The sequence below is a fragment of the Mesitornis unicolor genome, unplaced genomic scaffold, assembly GCF_000695765.1.
Source record: "Mesitornis unicolor isolate BGI_N332 unplaced genomic scaffold, ASM69576v1 scaffold46906, whole genome shotgun sequence".
In the NCBI taxonomy this organism is placed as follows: Eukaryota; Metazoa; Chordata; class Aves; order Mesitornithiformes; family Mesitornithidae; genus Mesitornis; species Mesitornis unicolor.
The window spans coordinates 1-15,995 of record NW_010192584.1 but is presented as its reverse complement, the minus strand read 5'-3'; the positions used below and the strand labels follow the sequence as shown (position 1 = coordinate 15,995).

Genomic DNA, 15,995 nt, shown 5'->3' with positions numbered 1-15,995 from the left:
GCTACCATACAAGAAGCCAGTACACAACTAAAGCTCAGAGACAGTACTGTACCGCAAATATGTAGGGTTTTTTGAATTACAGAACTAAAAAAGATATATAAAACCCCCAAAGAATAAACAACATATAAAGATATAAAAAAGAACACTCCTGCTAAAAAAAAAATACGTGCAATAGTTATAAATAATAAAATAGATAATAAACCTGTGCCTAACTATGTCAAATACTTAGAAGTATATTTTTCCAAAATAAAGGGGTTTGTAAGAATATGATTACTGTGATTAACGTGCAGAATTTTTGTAATGGGCAATTTAACATAACCTCTCCTCCAGGTGAAATTAATGACTTGGTAAGGTTTAATATTTGTATTTTAGGTTTATTAATAAAACACAGATTAGGCTTTCCTCTAGTTCAAAATTATCTTATTTGAAAGCATTAACTGCATTACTTATATGGTTAACATAATTTTTAGCAACTGCTAAAATTGTTCTTGTCTACATTTTCTTCTCACATCCTGTCAGCATTTGTTAGCAGTGAGCAAAACCATGCAAAGAATTCTCCATGTTCTTCCTAATATTTTATTTTAAAAAAAGTTGAAGACTGGTCATTTTAAAAAATATTTGCTCTTTGTGCTCTTGGGTATAAATACCAAAGATAATGAGAAGCTTTTGTGATTGGTAAGACTTATTAAGAAGTGCAAAACCAGTGTCTGTTATTTTAGAAAATAGTGCCTACGGTGAATGTATCTTACTTTTTTATAGCCTTATGGTTCTGCTGTTAAGACCTATGCAGGTTTTGTTTTGCCTTTGCAGTGGGAAGGACATCAAGAGGGCCAACACAAGGACCATTTTGGGGGGTACTTTCCATATTTATTCCAAACACTTAAATTGACATCTCCTTTTTCCCAGTATTTAAATTGGCAGATGTGGAAAAGGGGTGCTACCAAAACAGAATGTGCCAAACAGATGCTGAAGTGAATGTTATAAGGAATTATTGTTTGATATAAGAATATTTCCGTTAACATCGGAGATGAAACACTATGGGTTTAATTATTTGTCTTGGAAAGGACATACAAAGAGAAATACTTTTCTTTGGAAAAAAAAGACACCACAAACATCTATAAATAAGTGCCTATCAAAAAAGACAGGAAAAGACTGGAAAATGAAAACATGGGATTGAAAGAGTACAGGAGAAACATGGTAATAATGTAATGGGATTATCAGTTTTGTTATTTAAAGTGTCGTAGTAGCAACACTGAAGTTTATTATGATTATTTAACCCTTATCCCAAAAAGTCTGTGGATCTCGGCACTTCCACAAAGATTTCTGAGCAATTGCCTCAACAAATGCTACTGGTGAGCTCGCTGGCAGCACTGGCAGCAACTCAGCTCTGTGAGGTAACATTAGTTTTTACAAGGACAAGGTGCCTTTTCATATATCTTTAATGACAAAGTAAGTGACAAGCTTTCAACTTGTGATTTTTCCCATATGTCAGTATTTCCTCAGTCTGAATTCCCAGAGTGGTGCCTCTCACATTGCAGGACGAGGCAGTCTGAGAAGACCAATTCCTGACCAAATCGTGATTTCCCATGCTTTCTACAAAAATCTAAAAAAAGTAAGATCCTGACTTAAAAAGACCAAACTGTCTTGTATTTTGAGCAGAAGAGAAATCAGACTTGGTAACTGCTTCGCGGTCCTGACTAATTGTCCCAGGACAGGCAGTGCAGAACAATTTTCTTAAGATGATCTTCACACTGTGGGAAGAACTTTTTAGAATCCTGATTTTTACAACCAATTGTTAAAGCTGTGGGGTTTAAAATATTTTTTTTTTAGTATAAACTGTATTTCTTGCTTGGTAGGTCCTTCCACCACAACACACAATACAACATGAAGAAAAAGCAGGACATGGACTAAGCTAGGTGCATATGTGACAACGCATATAAACAAAATCTGAAAGTCAGGATCTTTGGCTGTGACCCACACAATCAGTGAGGAGACCCAAAAGAAGCGTGTTCAGGAAGATCAAGGGGTGGCTAACCTTGAAATTATTTTCACTTGCTTTCTGACCTCTAAGTTCCTCTCTCCCTTTCTGCCTTTTCCTTATAAAAAAGTTGGGATTCTCCTGCATACAAGACATCACAGTTTAAGGAATGTCAGTATTGTAAGTTCATGGATAAACTTATGCGAGTTCTGAGTATTTTCCATTTTATTGTGAAGATTTAGTAACAAATGCATTATTTTATAATCAGTGCTATTTTTCAATTGCTTCTTATGAAAAATTCCTTTAAAATACTCAAGCAAAAAAACCTCAGGTGGTTATGATAGGACAGAATATGAAAGTCCATGCTCAAAGCCCAAAAAAAGCATGTTAATTATTATTTTATTTGACTTACACCAAGGCTGTGTTGCTCCTTTGTCTGGCTCCATCTCCCTTACCTGTCTTTGACCATTCATCATTTCTCCAGTTCAGAGACCAACCTTCAGGCAACCACATTCACCCTTACAGGGGCACTGCCAAGTATTTTTCATCCTGATTTTGTTCTTCCTTTTCCACTTACTCTTGTTATTTAATATGTTATTTTCAGCAGAAATACGTATTTTTCCTACTTGTTTTGCTCCTTTTGCTCCTTTCATGGAGCAATAAGCTACTGTGAGGATGACCTACTAAAAAATACTTGTTTGTTCTCAGTGTCATCACACAATGCTGGGACCAGGATTTATTAGTTACCTTGTACCCCTTCTGCTGGCTGGCTGGCTCTGCAGCACCAGAACAAAAAGACTGGGTATAGTCATGCATGACGAGCAGCTGTCTCTTGTTAAATAAAAATCCTGAGAAGCAATTGTGGACTTAGGAGAAGAAAAAATCAGAAACTTGAAAGGCATTTTCCCCACTAGTTTATAACAGGAAAGAAATGGTTTGTACATGAACTACTTAACACCATCCCTTTAATTTTTCATATTATACACTCATGATGGCACAGACCTACTAGATCATCAAATCTACCTTACAGCTGCAGCACGACTGCTGTCTGTAACCCATTTCCCAGCAATTCATTCATCTACTTTCAAATCTGTGAGCTTCTTTCCCTTAGGAAACTATTTCATAGCTCTGGAAGAACTGGTTGAAGGATTACACAGCATAACATCACTTTATTACAGTATTGTAACATGTCACAGTCATAGGATGGGATGGTGAAATGTAGCCCATGACACAAAGCCATCGTGGCAGCAAGGACAACAGACAGCACTGTGCCAAGCCATGTGTGTCTGTCAGCTACATGAGCAGCATCTCTGCACCTTGCTGTCCTGCTCTCTCCTTTTGACTTTTAATGAATGCTATTTGTTATCTACACACTTGGAACTCAGTTGTCTGACTTCTCACCAAAATAGAATACACTTAATTGTTTGTAAAAATAATTGAATTAAGAGGAAATCAAGATGAACACCCCAAGAATGGCAGAGCCTACAAGACTTGCTACTGGTGGGAAAGGTCTCAAGGACATCATTCACCTGTTTAACCACACATGACTGCTGTAATTTGTCTGCCAAGAATAAGAGAGTGAAGTATACTGCAGGTCTTGTTGATCTGTACTCTGAAGGTCATGAGTATTCACTCCTGAGCTCTTGATGACCTCTGACTATCCTCTGATGAAAGCACAGCTATGACACTGTTCAGTGCACCACCACGTTACACTTCCAAAAGCAGTGCCCCACCACGTTACACTTCCAACAGCAGTGCTCCACTCAGCACACAAAAGTCTTCAGTAAGTTTGGACGAATCAGACCCGACAAAATATTTGGATGTTTAAAGCAGATGCACCCAAGGCTGCAAAACCCCTGATTAAATGGCTTTCCAACTCCAAATGTGATCAGCTTCATAGGCACTTAAGCTTTTTACTTCTTGATTCTCCAGGTTCCTCTTTCCATGCCTTTGTCTTGGTAAAGAAGAAAATTCAGCACTGGCCATATACTGAATTCCAGTCAAGACCTAGAGCAGAAGCATTTCTCTAAGGCTCTTTCAGAGCACAACCTGGCACTCAAAACCAGAGCCTGAGTCACACTGACCGCTTAAAACATCTCCAAAAACCTAACTAGGGACTACCGTTTTATTTTAAAACTTCGCAAGTCTAAGTGATAGTGATAACAAACTCTTGGCCATCAAAATAGATTTAGACACCTAATTCCTATTTGTCCAGTTAGGTGTCTTTGTAGATATAGGTGTCAAATTTTAAAACACTCATGGAAAAATGTATAATTCACAGTTCAGTAATCAAAGGACTATCAGGTTCAAAACTATATATTCATCTTCCATAAATTATCTCACACCAGACTATAAATTGCAGTAAGTGAGTGCAGATTTAATTTGTATGCCCAGCGAGCAGAGCATTTATTTTTTCTTTTTTAAACCAAAGCTGCGGCCTGGTGCAACTCCACTGCCTTTAGGGAACCATAATAAAAGTAATGCTTGACTACCATCACATCAGCCTCCTCAAAAGCAGCAACTTCCCTATCAACAGGCACACCAAAACATACACAGTATATAAACGCACTGTGTAAAGGAGAAAAACCTTTTTAATTTATTGCCACCCATTCCCACTACATCTTTTGCTTATCATTCCCAATCCAGTAACACTGAAAAAGTCTTTGATAGCATCGCTTAGCTGCCTTTCTTACTTAATACCTCACTAGTTTAGAAAATACATAATTTAACTGCAAATTCACTCCAATAAATATGGCAAAATTATTTGTGGGTTTTTATTTCCAAAGATATAGAGGTACACTGGGTAGGTTAAATTGTCTTCAAGACTGAAGAAACTTTTTCTTACATATGAGTTGTGGGTTTAAATTGCTAGTTAGGAACATAATTAGCTAAGAGATTTGTTTGATGCCAGAAACTTCTTAACTTCACCTTTACCAATAAATTCTGTTGCAAAACTAAATTTAATTTTGGGGTATGTCAGGGTTCTATCAAAGCAGTAACTATTTCCCAATTCTCATTCATTTTCAATCTCCTGACTGGCAAGGCCCTATGTTGAAAATGTTTGGCATCTGGGAGACTGGAAAATACGGGAGTCATGGTGTAAATTATTGAGTGCATTATTTAATATATCAGAAATATTTCCTTTGAGCATCTCAAGACATACTGACTGTCATTCTAGAAATGAATTGTGCACTGCCTCCATAAACACAGGATTGAAATCATGAGGTTAAGGTGAATGAACCTGCTCCCTCTGCCTGACACCAGCAAGCCACCACTTCCAATGCTGCTCATCATTAATATGCTATCAGAAATGTTAACTTTACAAATTACCAAGAAGAGAGCTTTATAGTAGGATGCTACAATGGACAATGCTGAAATGCTAAGCAGCATATATTTTGTCACTTAAATGTATTTTGTCAGTATGCGTTAAAGTGAATTTAAGTGCCTAACATATATATAAAGCCAGATTTACTTCTTTTTTATACAAAAGCTTTGCAAAATAGAATGAATTTTGGTCTTGTAGGAAAAAAAAAGAAACAACAAAATTTAAAATGCACTGAACTGAAATGCATAACTTGAATTTTTGTCAAAAACAAAAATACTGTTTGTAGGCAGAAGCATATACCTACCAAACAGTTGTTTCTCATTTTTGCAAAAATAATGATCCCTTATGCTATTTTTTTCTACAAGGGGTGAATTTTCCTAAAATGTCACTGTGATATGCTTCCACACATTTATTAACAGAAGTAAAGACACTTTTCTCTATATAAAATTCACAAATAAACACAATAAAAAATACAACTCCTAGTTGTATAGATATAGTAGTTGTCTTGAAAAATAATAAATTATGCTTATTGTATATCTGATTGATTTTTTTTAAAAGAAAACAAAGACCCTGAGTTTCACTGCTAACAATCCACTGTGCTTAATTTTAGTCCCCTCCCTCATAACGCATTGTGATCCCTACCACATCATGTTCCCAGTCACTGAAACAAACCCACTAAAGCAGCACTGGAGAGACTGGACTTAACTATGCTTCGTTAAACAGGGCCTCTGCCAGAAACATAACACATTAGCAAAGTGATTACTAGAAGTTTACATTCTGATTTTCCTGGATAAACAAAATTATTCAATTCCCAGGACTGTAAACATTTAAATGATTCCCCTACTGAAAGTCAATGTTTACGTTTCCTAAAATACTAGAGCACATTAGCTTCCTGCATGCAATTTTCTCACCCTGAGATCTAGATAGCATACATACACCATCAATTTTTTAATACCGCTTGTAAAAGAAGAGTCTCATACTGCTAGGAGATTTACCAGGATTGCTTTAATTATGTATTTTTGCTTTCTTTGACCGACAGACTTGCATTCATTATCTGCTTCTTCCTGGTTTTGTACCCCCATTATTCCCATTTAACAGTGAAATATCTCAATAGACAAGTGCTTCTTCAAGTGCCTGAAGCCAGCACTTACCTGCTGGATACCGTATGTCCAGCCTTGCCTGATACGGTCCCGTGCCCACACATTGTGTGCGTTCTCTGCCAGTTTATCCACCATAGCCTCTTGAGAGGGGGTCAGCTTAATGAAACTCAGATCCATGGGAGCTGGCTTATATCCACTCAACAACTGGTAGCTGCCAAAAAACACAGTACTTTTCAGTAGGAAAAAAATTAATAGAAACCACAAAGAAGTTACAATTATGCAATATATCTATATAAATAATCTGTCTTTGAACATAAAGAATAGTAATGCACTGATACTTGATTTTGTTTCAAGCTAATTGTAGGCTGATGGGATGAAGTGGCTGGCAATGAAACCTACACAAAAGGGTCAGGACCAAAAATTGGTTTTAAAGTACTTTAGTACTTTGACATATTTAAAATATTAGATTAAGTTGTTGCTTATCTAAATACTTATATGAATGCTATAATAGTTACCTCTGAGCACTCCACTTATTAAATTCTATCTACCCCCTACTCAAGCAAGAAAATATATTCTTCCTATAATATATAGGGATGTAAGAGCCAGAGTATGTCAAGTAGCTTACTTGAGATCATGTATGAAGTCTGTCTAATAAAAGTTTGTCTTTATAATACTTCATACTTTAACTGTCCTTCAAATCACAGCAAATGTTTAAAATTTAAGCATGGCTTCAGAAGAGAAAGACAGCTTCCTCACTGGTTTTAGGCCCCAGGAGAGGCCAAGTCGGGGCTGGCGGATGTGCCCTGAATATCCCTGAGCATTTCTCCTCGAGCACACTGACAAAATAAAGAGCTATTTTGGTCATAACAAAAGGGGTCTGTGGAAAATAAACAACAACATTCTCTCGCTGAAATTATACATGCTGAAGTGTTTAAAGAATGGCTAGTTTAAATAATTGTCCAATTATTTTCTAAACAAGTTTGGCACTTTCTTGTATTTTCTTTATTTGAACTGACTCACAAAATGAAATCCAGAAAAAGAAACAGCACTCATCACCATTTATATTCTAAAATATTCAAATACTTTGCAAAACTTAATTAATTCTCTTCTGTGATGACTATTCCAAAACCCATTTAAACAAATTATTGCTTGAAAACAGTAATTGAAAGCAAGCAAGTATTTAAGAGGGATTATAATCTATAAACATGAGCCGGGACCTTCAAAATTACCACAATAAAAAAAAAAAGTTTAAGTCTGAAAACAACAATTCAAGGACATCAGTCCAAAATCAACTGTTCACATAGTTACCAATCAGCACATTTCTATTACAGAATTAAGCAAGTTGTGCTGCAACTTTGCATGTGCTTTCTAACTGCCCTCACGGTGACATCTCCTCATGTTTCTGGAACACCGTTTCAGTTAGACCGGTAAAACCAGTCAGTAATGGAAATGGTGAATCACACAGAATTAACACATTTGTCAGGCTTCCTACTGCATCCTTTCCCATCACACTTCCCCATATGAGTGTTACACTGTGCACACACAACCTATGATAGCCACAGCTATTTTGAGATAAAAGTAGGGTCAAAGAACCAGGTATCGCAAAGGATGCTCACAATTTTGTCACAGAGGACACATATACCTTATTTCAGGATGCAAATGAATACTCATTAAGTTTTCACATACTGAAACTGTGACCTTTACCTTTCACATATTATAATCCTCATATATCCCACTGAATTTTAAGCCAGAGAAACTTAAAAACCATGGGCTTCAATGTATGTTGGACCGTAGGGCTGTCTATATGTATATCACCAGGCACATCTCCATTACTTTCAATGTTTCAGCTTTAAAGTTCCCAAATTCCTCATTCCCAAACTGGTACTCAGAAAGAAGCCAGGACCCCTTGGCCGGGTCACAGGAGTTCAGAACCACTACCCCACACCGACCTGAGTGCAGCCTCACCAGCGCTGGGGACCAGTAACTCAGGCAGCTACATCAGTTGCCTCTACTTCAAGACAGTCATTCTCAGACTTCCAAAATAGCCACTTTTAAATATTTGTAGCACAGAAAAATATATTGACAAGTTTGCTGTAAAAATTCTTTATCAAGCTTCCACGGTACATGCCAGATGTAAAAGAACTACGTAACAGTGAAGGCCAGACATTTCAATGAATCACAGAGAACCTAATCTTTGTCTACACATCAAATTGTAAATGTCTAAAAGAAAAGCTATGACAATGTGCGCAAATTTCTGAAAATTCATATGCACACCTGCATACTCAGGCACCAATAAAACTAGCAATATAAATATCAAATTGCTCAAATGCAGTTCTCTTAACTCATACTGTCTAAGAAAAATATCCATTTGAATTTCAACTTACTTCTTTGGAAGTTTCATTTTTTTCACCTTTTCTTCAGCATGTTCATCAGCAATTCCAACATGGCAGCCTAGTGCCAGCAGGGTTCTAGGACACAGAAATCAGAGATAAATTACTGCCAATGTTTCTGTATTAAGAGTTGCTGCTGGGTACATAAACAACACTTTTCAACAAATGAGACCTATGGGAATGACAACAATATAATACACAAAGATCAACACCAGCCTTTTGACACACATCATAAGCTTTCTGATAGTGTTAAGAAAATGCCACGAGATGTTCCTAAAAATTTTAGTAAATATATGAGTGGACTACTTCAAAATGGAATTATTATACAGGCTATTTCCTCTACATGAGGCATCAGCTGAAAGATTTCCTGCCCTTGAAATATACATTTCTGCTTTATATACTTATTCATACTGCTTATGTACTCACTCATACTGCTTTATATCAAAATCTTTTTATGTAATGTTATTTACTTCAAAGCTGATGGAAGGAGAAAAGGCAGGGAATGTCAGTTGTTATCCTTACAATGTGTCAGAGTTACTTGAAGATTTTAATTGGATTTGAATTTTGTTAGGACATGCTACTGAAGAGAGGACCGACAGCAGTTCCTGTCAAACAACAGGCATGCTCTGCATAACCTTACAACAGGGGTAACAGTATTCATGCCTTAGATCTGCACTATCCAGCAGTATACATCTTAAATCTAATGCATCTCCGTGATTCAATCTGCAACTCATCAATTATTTGTTTCTGCACCTACATTCAATACTGGGTTATCACGTCTTAGTTTCTTTAGCCTAGTGCATTACTAAAAGATTAACACTGAAATGAAAATAAATCCTGGTTTTTATTCGTTCTTGTCCCCAGATAAGACAATATTTTCTAGTCTTGCTCTAACTGTATTTACTGCTCTTGAACTAACTGGGGAAAAAAAAAAAGCAGAAGTATTGCTCCAGCAGTATTTCTCATGGTAAATGAGCTGTATGTTTCAAGGAGGCCCTTGCAGCATATTTTTAGTGCTAGGTACATGAAATATATCCTACTGTTATGGTCTGTGAACCCGGATTTAAAATCAGATGGTAACAAGAAAATCAACATGCAATGGCCACTTCCTGCAAAACACACCATCTGCCAAGAATACTCCATGCAGCTAAATCTCAATTGGCATAAATCGCACTCGATTCCTCTGCAGCTATCACCAGCGCAAGTCAGAGAACATATGTAGCAGTGGAAAGCAGTGCAGAGGAGCTAACCCCTCCTAACCCAATATTTGTTGTAATGTAAGACAGGAATTTGAACCCTACATCATCTCCACCCAGACTCAGCAAATTCAAATCAGAGTCACAGCAAGATAAAAAGGCAAGCAGAGATCAAGAGTTAGATTTTAATTGCACTCCCATTTGCTTTTCAGGCAGACTCATCTATGCTGGTAGAACTTGAGACCCCTAAAGCACTTCAAAGCTAAACAAGAAAACTAGAAGTGGCTGAATGCAGTCCTCGGCACCATAATGATACACACAATTATCACACACAACTGAGTAAACAGCTAGAAATGGGAAAGTCAGTCACAAAATAGCAGCATCAAAAAAATACAAGATGAAACTACAAAACATATAAAAGTATGTGTGAAAACAATATAAGCAAACATACTTTACTCCCATGACATTTTCAGAGGTAACTCATTCCTGAATCTTGGCATTTCATATAGTATATCATTTTTATAGTTCGTAAAAGCATTTATTAATACTGAAAACTATACAGAGACCTCAATATATTGAAAAGAAATGTTGTGCCAGATAATACGACTCAGAACTTCCTTGCTTTCTGCCTCTCTCATCTAGTATAGCTGGCAGCAAAACTGGCAACAAACCAATCACAGCAAGAGTTACTCTTGATGTCTTCCAACTACTTGGAGCATGCAGAACATAGTTTGATGCAAATTGTAAGGAATATAGCATATAGCTGACTAGAGGAAGTTTTAACATTTCTTTCCCTTTTCCTCATTCTCCTCCATTGAGGTTGACCAATAGTAGACTAGGAACATCTAGCAGAGAACTAGTCACAGTTGCTTACAATTCAAGTCATCACAGTACGGATCATCTCAAATGGATTAGTGCACTGATTTTTCCACCTTTGCAAGCTTGCAGAAATGAACTGAGTGAGACACTCATAATCTAGTCCCTGAACAGGTGTTTATGTGATAAATATGATATTGCAAAAATAGAACTGTTTACTTCAGAAAACAAAGACTAATACAACAATGAAATAAAGACTGAGCTCAGCAAGCATACAAATTTTGAAATCCACAAAAAGACTGAATGCTTTATGTCTTGGACACTATCCATTTAATGAAAAGGCTCTCTCTAGAATAAGTACTAAAAATACTAGATTAAAAGTAATCCGTAATTGATATGTTTATGCAACCAAATTATTTTTTGTTTTGTCAGATTTAGAAAAAGCACTGGGTCCTGAACCAGTAATCATGTAAGGACTAATAAAATTTGTTTAATATTTAGTGAAACATTACGAGTGTGCATTTAATTCTGATAGCATGATTTTTAGAATGCTCAAGTCCTATTATATAGATTATTCTAGCAAAAAATCCAACTGTTAATGACATCATCTTTTGTAGTTTCATAAATTGGAAAGGAAGAAGCCATTCTGGATTCTTAGCACACTGTTGTGTTGGCAGGGATCTCAAAAGCTTTCCTTAAAATTCTAGTATCTACCTGAAGACCAATATGAGCTTATTTTCTTGCCTCCAGTGGAGTTTTATTTATCTCTGAATGCTTTATCTCTAGATAGTGCCAAAAATTGTTTAACACTTAGGGTAACAAATTTGTTGTTCATTGTGTAATTTACGTGGTGTGGGAATGGTGGATCAGCCAGCAGCACAGAGAAGCTGACCAGAGAAGTCATTATGAGAAATTCTGGGAGTGCCATACCTAGTTTTCTATCATGAGGACATAAAGTCCTTATATTATGAGTGTAAACACTATATTGCAGTTTACATGCATTTTTTAGTAATACAGTAAAAATATTTCCAGAAAAGTAATACCACATCCAGTCACTGTTTCTTAACACTCTGAACAGAAAAAAGCAGCTATATTTTAACAAGAAAAAAAAAAAGAAAGAACAGATTTCAGTGGACTGCAGACAGCAGTGACTGGAGAACCACATATGCCACTGGCCATTTATCAGTTTGAGAAATATTTTAATGTGTTGGCTACATGATGCTACATACAGAAGAAATTACACTAATAGATTCTCAACGCACTCACAGCGAAGAACTTTTCATATTATTACCCTCACCTACATGTCAAATTGTAATTAGTATGCTGAATTATAATTCTGGAAACTGCAACTCTTGAGGAAGCTCTCACTATACGCTTTCGAAGTTCTAGCAACTTACTTCAGCGTTTCAAGTGACATTTGCAAGTTGTAATTTCTTTCCTGTTCCGGCAATTTTGAGAACTCCACTAAGCATGGGTGTTGTCTTTTGTTGTCATCTCTAACCTGAAAAGACAGTTAAGAACTAAGTTTAATGTGTCTTAAAAACCTGAAGAAATTTAAAAACAGTTCAAACCAGAAAGTCCTTAAAGTTGACCCTCTCAGAATCACTCAAACTGAACAACACTTCGAAACAGCAAGTATTCTATATTCAGAGAGCCTGTGCATTCTGTTCAGGTAAGGCAGAATTTTCATTTGCAAATGAACTTCAGATTTGCAGATCTCAAGTGGAATAAATGTTAATTTGTACATTTCATGATACAGATGTTCACAACAAATAGGCAAAGTTCAAGAATAGTGCAATCTATGTGATGTTTTGACATACAGGCATCAAATAACAACTCATCTCTAGCACTATGTTTGAAAAATTATGCATCCAGACTGAAGAGCTTACACTATGAAAATATTGATAGAAAGGATAGATCTCAGCCAACAAAGTCTACAAAGATTACATCTGGCTAGAAGGCTGGATAAAAAGCATTAGTTTGAAAAATATTACCTAAAACATCCCAATGAAAACGTTAGCCTCTGCTCAGTTGAGACTACATCTTTACCCACATATTAAAACACTTTTGAGTGCATGTTTCATGGACCATAAGCTCACCATTTTTATTAATCTTCAAAGCTGCAAAGTGAAAGTTATTGAAAAATAACATCATTGACCACTTTTGATCAATCAACACTCCATTTTCCAGGAGAATTATCTAATAGTTGATGTTAAGAAGCCTAATCGTTATACTTTTTCCTAACTGATCTCTACTCGTTTGGTGAATATAGAATGGCTTTTATACTATTCTAGCTGAAAAAAGCCCAAGGCAGGAATTCTCAGTGAAGGGGTACCACTGAACTGCATATAACCCATTCTCTGTAGCTTGAGCAGTTGTTCATACACAGCATCACATCTGTGTTTAAAAAGGGTAAGAAAGTCAGCAGCATATAAATTGGCATGACATTTCATTTTTGCCAGTTCTGTGTTTTTTTTCTATAACAGTAACTAAACTGTAAATAAACCACAGTAGTAATATAATCTCATGAAAAAAAACCTAAATTTTTCCATAACATTTCTGAGTAACACATTTTTGCATTTTGATGTGAGCATATAATAATTATGAAACTGAACAGCAGTCATCTGTTTATGTGTTGGACTGAAAAATATTTACAATCTCCACAGGATATTTGTCTGCATTTGATGGGATTAATGTTCTTTGGACAGGTAATAAAAGCAATTCAACTGATAAGCTACTTGATCAGACCCATTAGCAGCTGAGAAACATCTTTCAGCAGACACTGAACAGGTTTATTTGCAAATTTTTAAGGCCTATGGCAATGAAGATTCAGTACAGTCTCCAATAAGAAGGACTGGTTCAGATCCATGTACAGCTACTTTAAATCTTGGACATCAGGTGTTTTCCTCAGAATTGCAATCTTAATTGAATTTCCCCCTGAAGAAAAAATACATTTGTTGTAGGTTGCCTTCCTGCTCCCCTCCCTTTTTTTTTTTCTTCTGAGCACAGTATAAAAATCTACTGCTTTGCAAATACCTCATAGAAGTGGCAGAACCCATGACACCTATCAATCCTTAGTTTTTGTGGCTAGTTTTAAACATACAGCGAAATTTAATAGAAACAAAGATATGGAGATGAATCTGATGATTTTAAGTTAAACACCTAAATACCACTCATATTCAGATTTATAATGAAACAAGTTAACAACATGAGCTTGTTATTTTGCCTTGTTTCATGTACAAAAAGCAGCACTGCATGCAATAGTGGGTATTGCTTTGGTCATACTGCACACAGATCTCATGCAACAGGTAAGTAGGAGGGAATATAAAATGCAACCTACAACAGGTTTCTTGAATAATCTGGAGAGACATTTAATCTGCAGATTTTCTGTCTTTTAGACTTCAAACTTTTTGACACTGTGAAAAAAACCACCACCTTTTCAGAAAAGCTAGCTACTTATGTAATGCATCTTGCTCTGAATTAAAAAGACCAAATCTAACTAAGATTAGAGAACATGTATGTGTGCGTCTAAACAAGCTCATTTCTGTTTCAGTATTCAGTAACTGCATTCACAACTGCAGTGCATCAGTTCAGAAAACAAGAAGTGCCAACAGTGGCTTAAACTGATTAAATCATCTGTGAGAAACCAGTATGATAAAGGAGGGAACCTCCAGCAGATGAGCAGCTTATCCTTGGCCACATTCCCAAAGTGAGCACATCCCACCACAGAACACCACAGCTAGAGAAATACAGCTAAATAACTTAAAAGATTTCACACCCGGTTTCATTCTGAATATAACTACAACATGTATTGCTGCTTAACTTGAGATTTACCAGATACAGTTCAAATTAAAATAGTGTTCAACTGTACAGTTAGATTCTTGATGGTAAGTGACAGCAGACTAAAATTTCCTGCAGATTGCTTCACAGTTGGTATGATTATACCACAATTAAAACGTTTTAACACATTACCTGAACTGGAGCTTTGTGTTTGGTTCTGTGGGGAAAGCAACAACATCACAAATCCAGAGATATTCTCTGCTAATGAAATCTTTTTTAAGTGCTGCCATATCTACACCAAATATAATACCTATGTCCAGTTACATTAAATTTGTAATGTGAACTCCTCAGAAGACCAAAACATTTTTAACAACAAAAATAGAATATAAACATGATTCTATACATGCATACACATTTTTAAATTTACATCTAGTATCTACTGGATGTTTCTATAAACTCTTCACAGCAAGAGTTCATAAGCAAGACCATTTGGGATCCAAATAACTACCTTGTATGCTTTTTATAATTGATTTAAAATAATAAACAGATAGCTATGTGGAGGACCTAATACAGACATGAGCCTGAAGAAGTGGGGAGGGAAAAAAAAAAAGGAGAAAAGCTGATTTAATGGAATTTCCTACAAGCAATATTTATTTTTCATAAAACAAAGTGAAAACACACTGTGTGCTCTCTGTGCTGTCAGTTAGAATGGATGAAAATGTCAGCACCAAACAACTCCAATACCAGAATTTTGGTTCAGAAGTACACAAGCACTGTTGGTTTCCACCTGCTTCTGGTGGAAAGTTTTTACTTTTTACAAGTTTTGAAGGATGGAAAAATAATGCTGTCCCATTAGCACACTGAAACCAATGTGCTAAATAGTACTAGGCAATTAACAGAAAATTAAGTTGGAAGGTACATACTGGTCCATACTGCCACCCAAGTTCAATCTTGTTCATAACCCAAAGTTCATGGATGTTTTCTGCTAATTTTTCTCTAATCCTTTCCAAGTGGGGAGGCAAAACAATCTAGAGAGAGAAGAGAGAGAGGCTGTTACAAACACACTGCTTCACAGCACCACCCAAACTCTTGTAAAAGACAAACTCTGTACAAACCAGATCTCCCAACTAAACCTGAACTATCATTCAGGCCTTAGATCAAGAGAAATACTTTAACTTGTGCACTTACAAGCTCCAGAGTTTAACCAGCAAAGGAAAGCTGTCTTAAATCCAGCACCTCTAATAGCACAGAATACTTTCCTGGCAGCTGCCTAGAAACTGCTTAAACCAATACTATTTCTCAGCTAAAAAAATGCTAAAAATCTCAACCAAGGTAATGTTGTGAAAAACACTTCAGACAAATAGAAATATTTGAGAAGGGAGAGGGGGAAGAGAGGGGGAAGAGAGGGGG

The 15,995-nt window shown here is 36.2% G+C and overlaps 1 protein-coding gene across 1 annotated transcript in view; it reads right to left on the bottom strand.

Annotated features, from left to right (window-relative positions):
• The window catches only part of LOC104542737 (ryanodine receptor 2-like), a gene marked incomplete at both ends in the record, with an annotated part of 30,530 nt that extends 14,917 nt beyond the window's left edge, over positions 1-15,613 (bottom strand). Inside the window, 4 exons of the mRNA XM_010187145.1 lie at positions 6,455-6,614; positions 8,788-8,871; positions 12,203-12,306; positions 15,509-15,613. Of these exons, the coding sequence (XP_010185447.1) occupies positions 6,455-6,614; positions 8,788-8,871; positions 12,203-12,306; positions 15,509-15,613 (453 nt within the window). The remainder of the gene's footprint in view (positions 1-6,454; positions 6,615-8,787; positions 8,872-12,202; positions 12,307-15,508) is intronic.
• Positions 15,614-15,995: the final 382 nt, after the last annotated feature.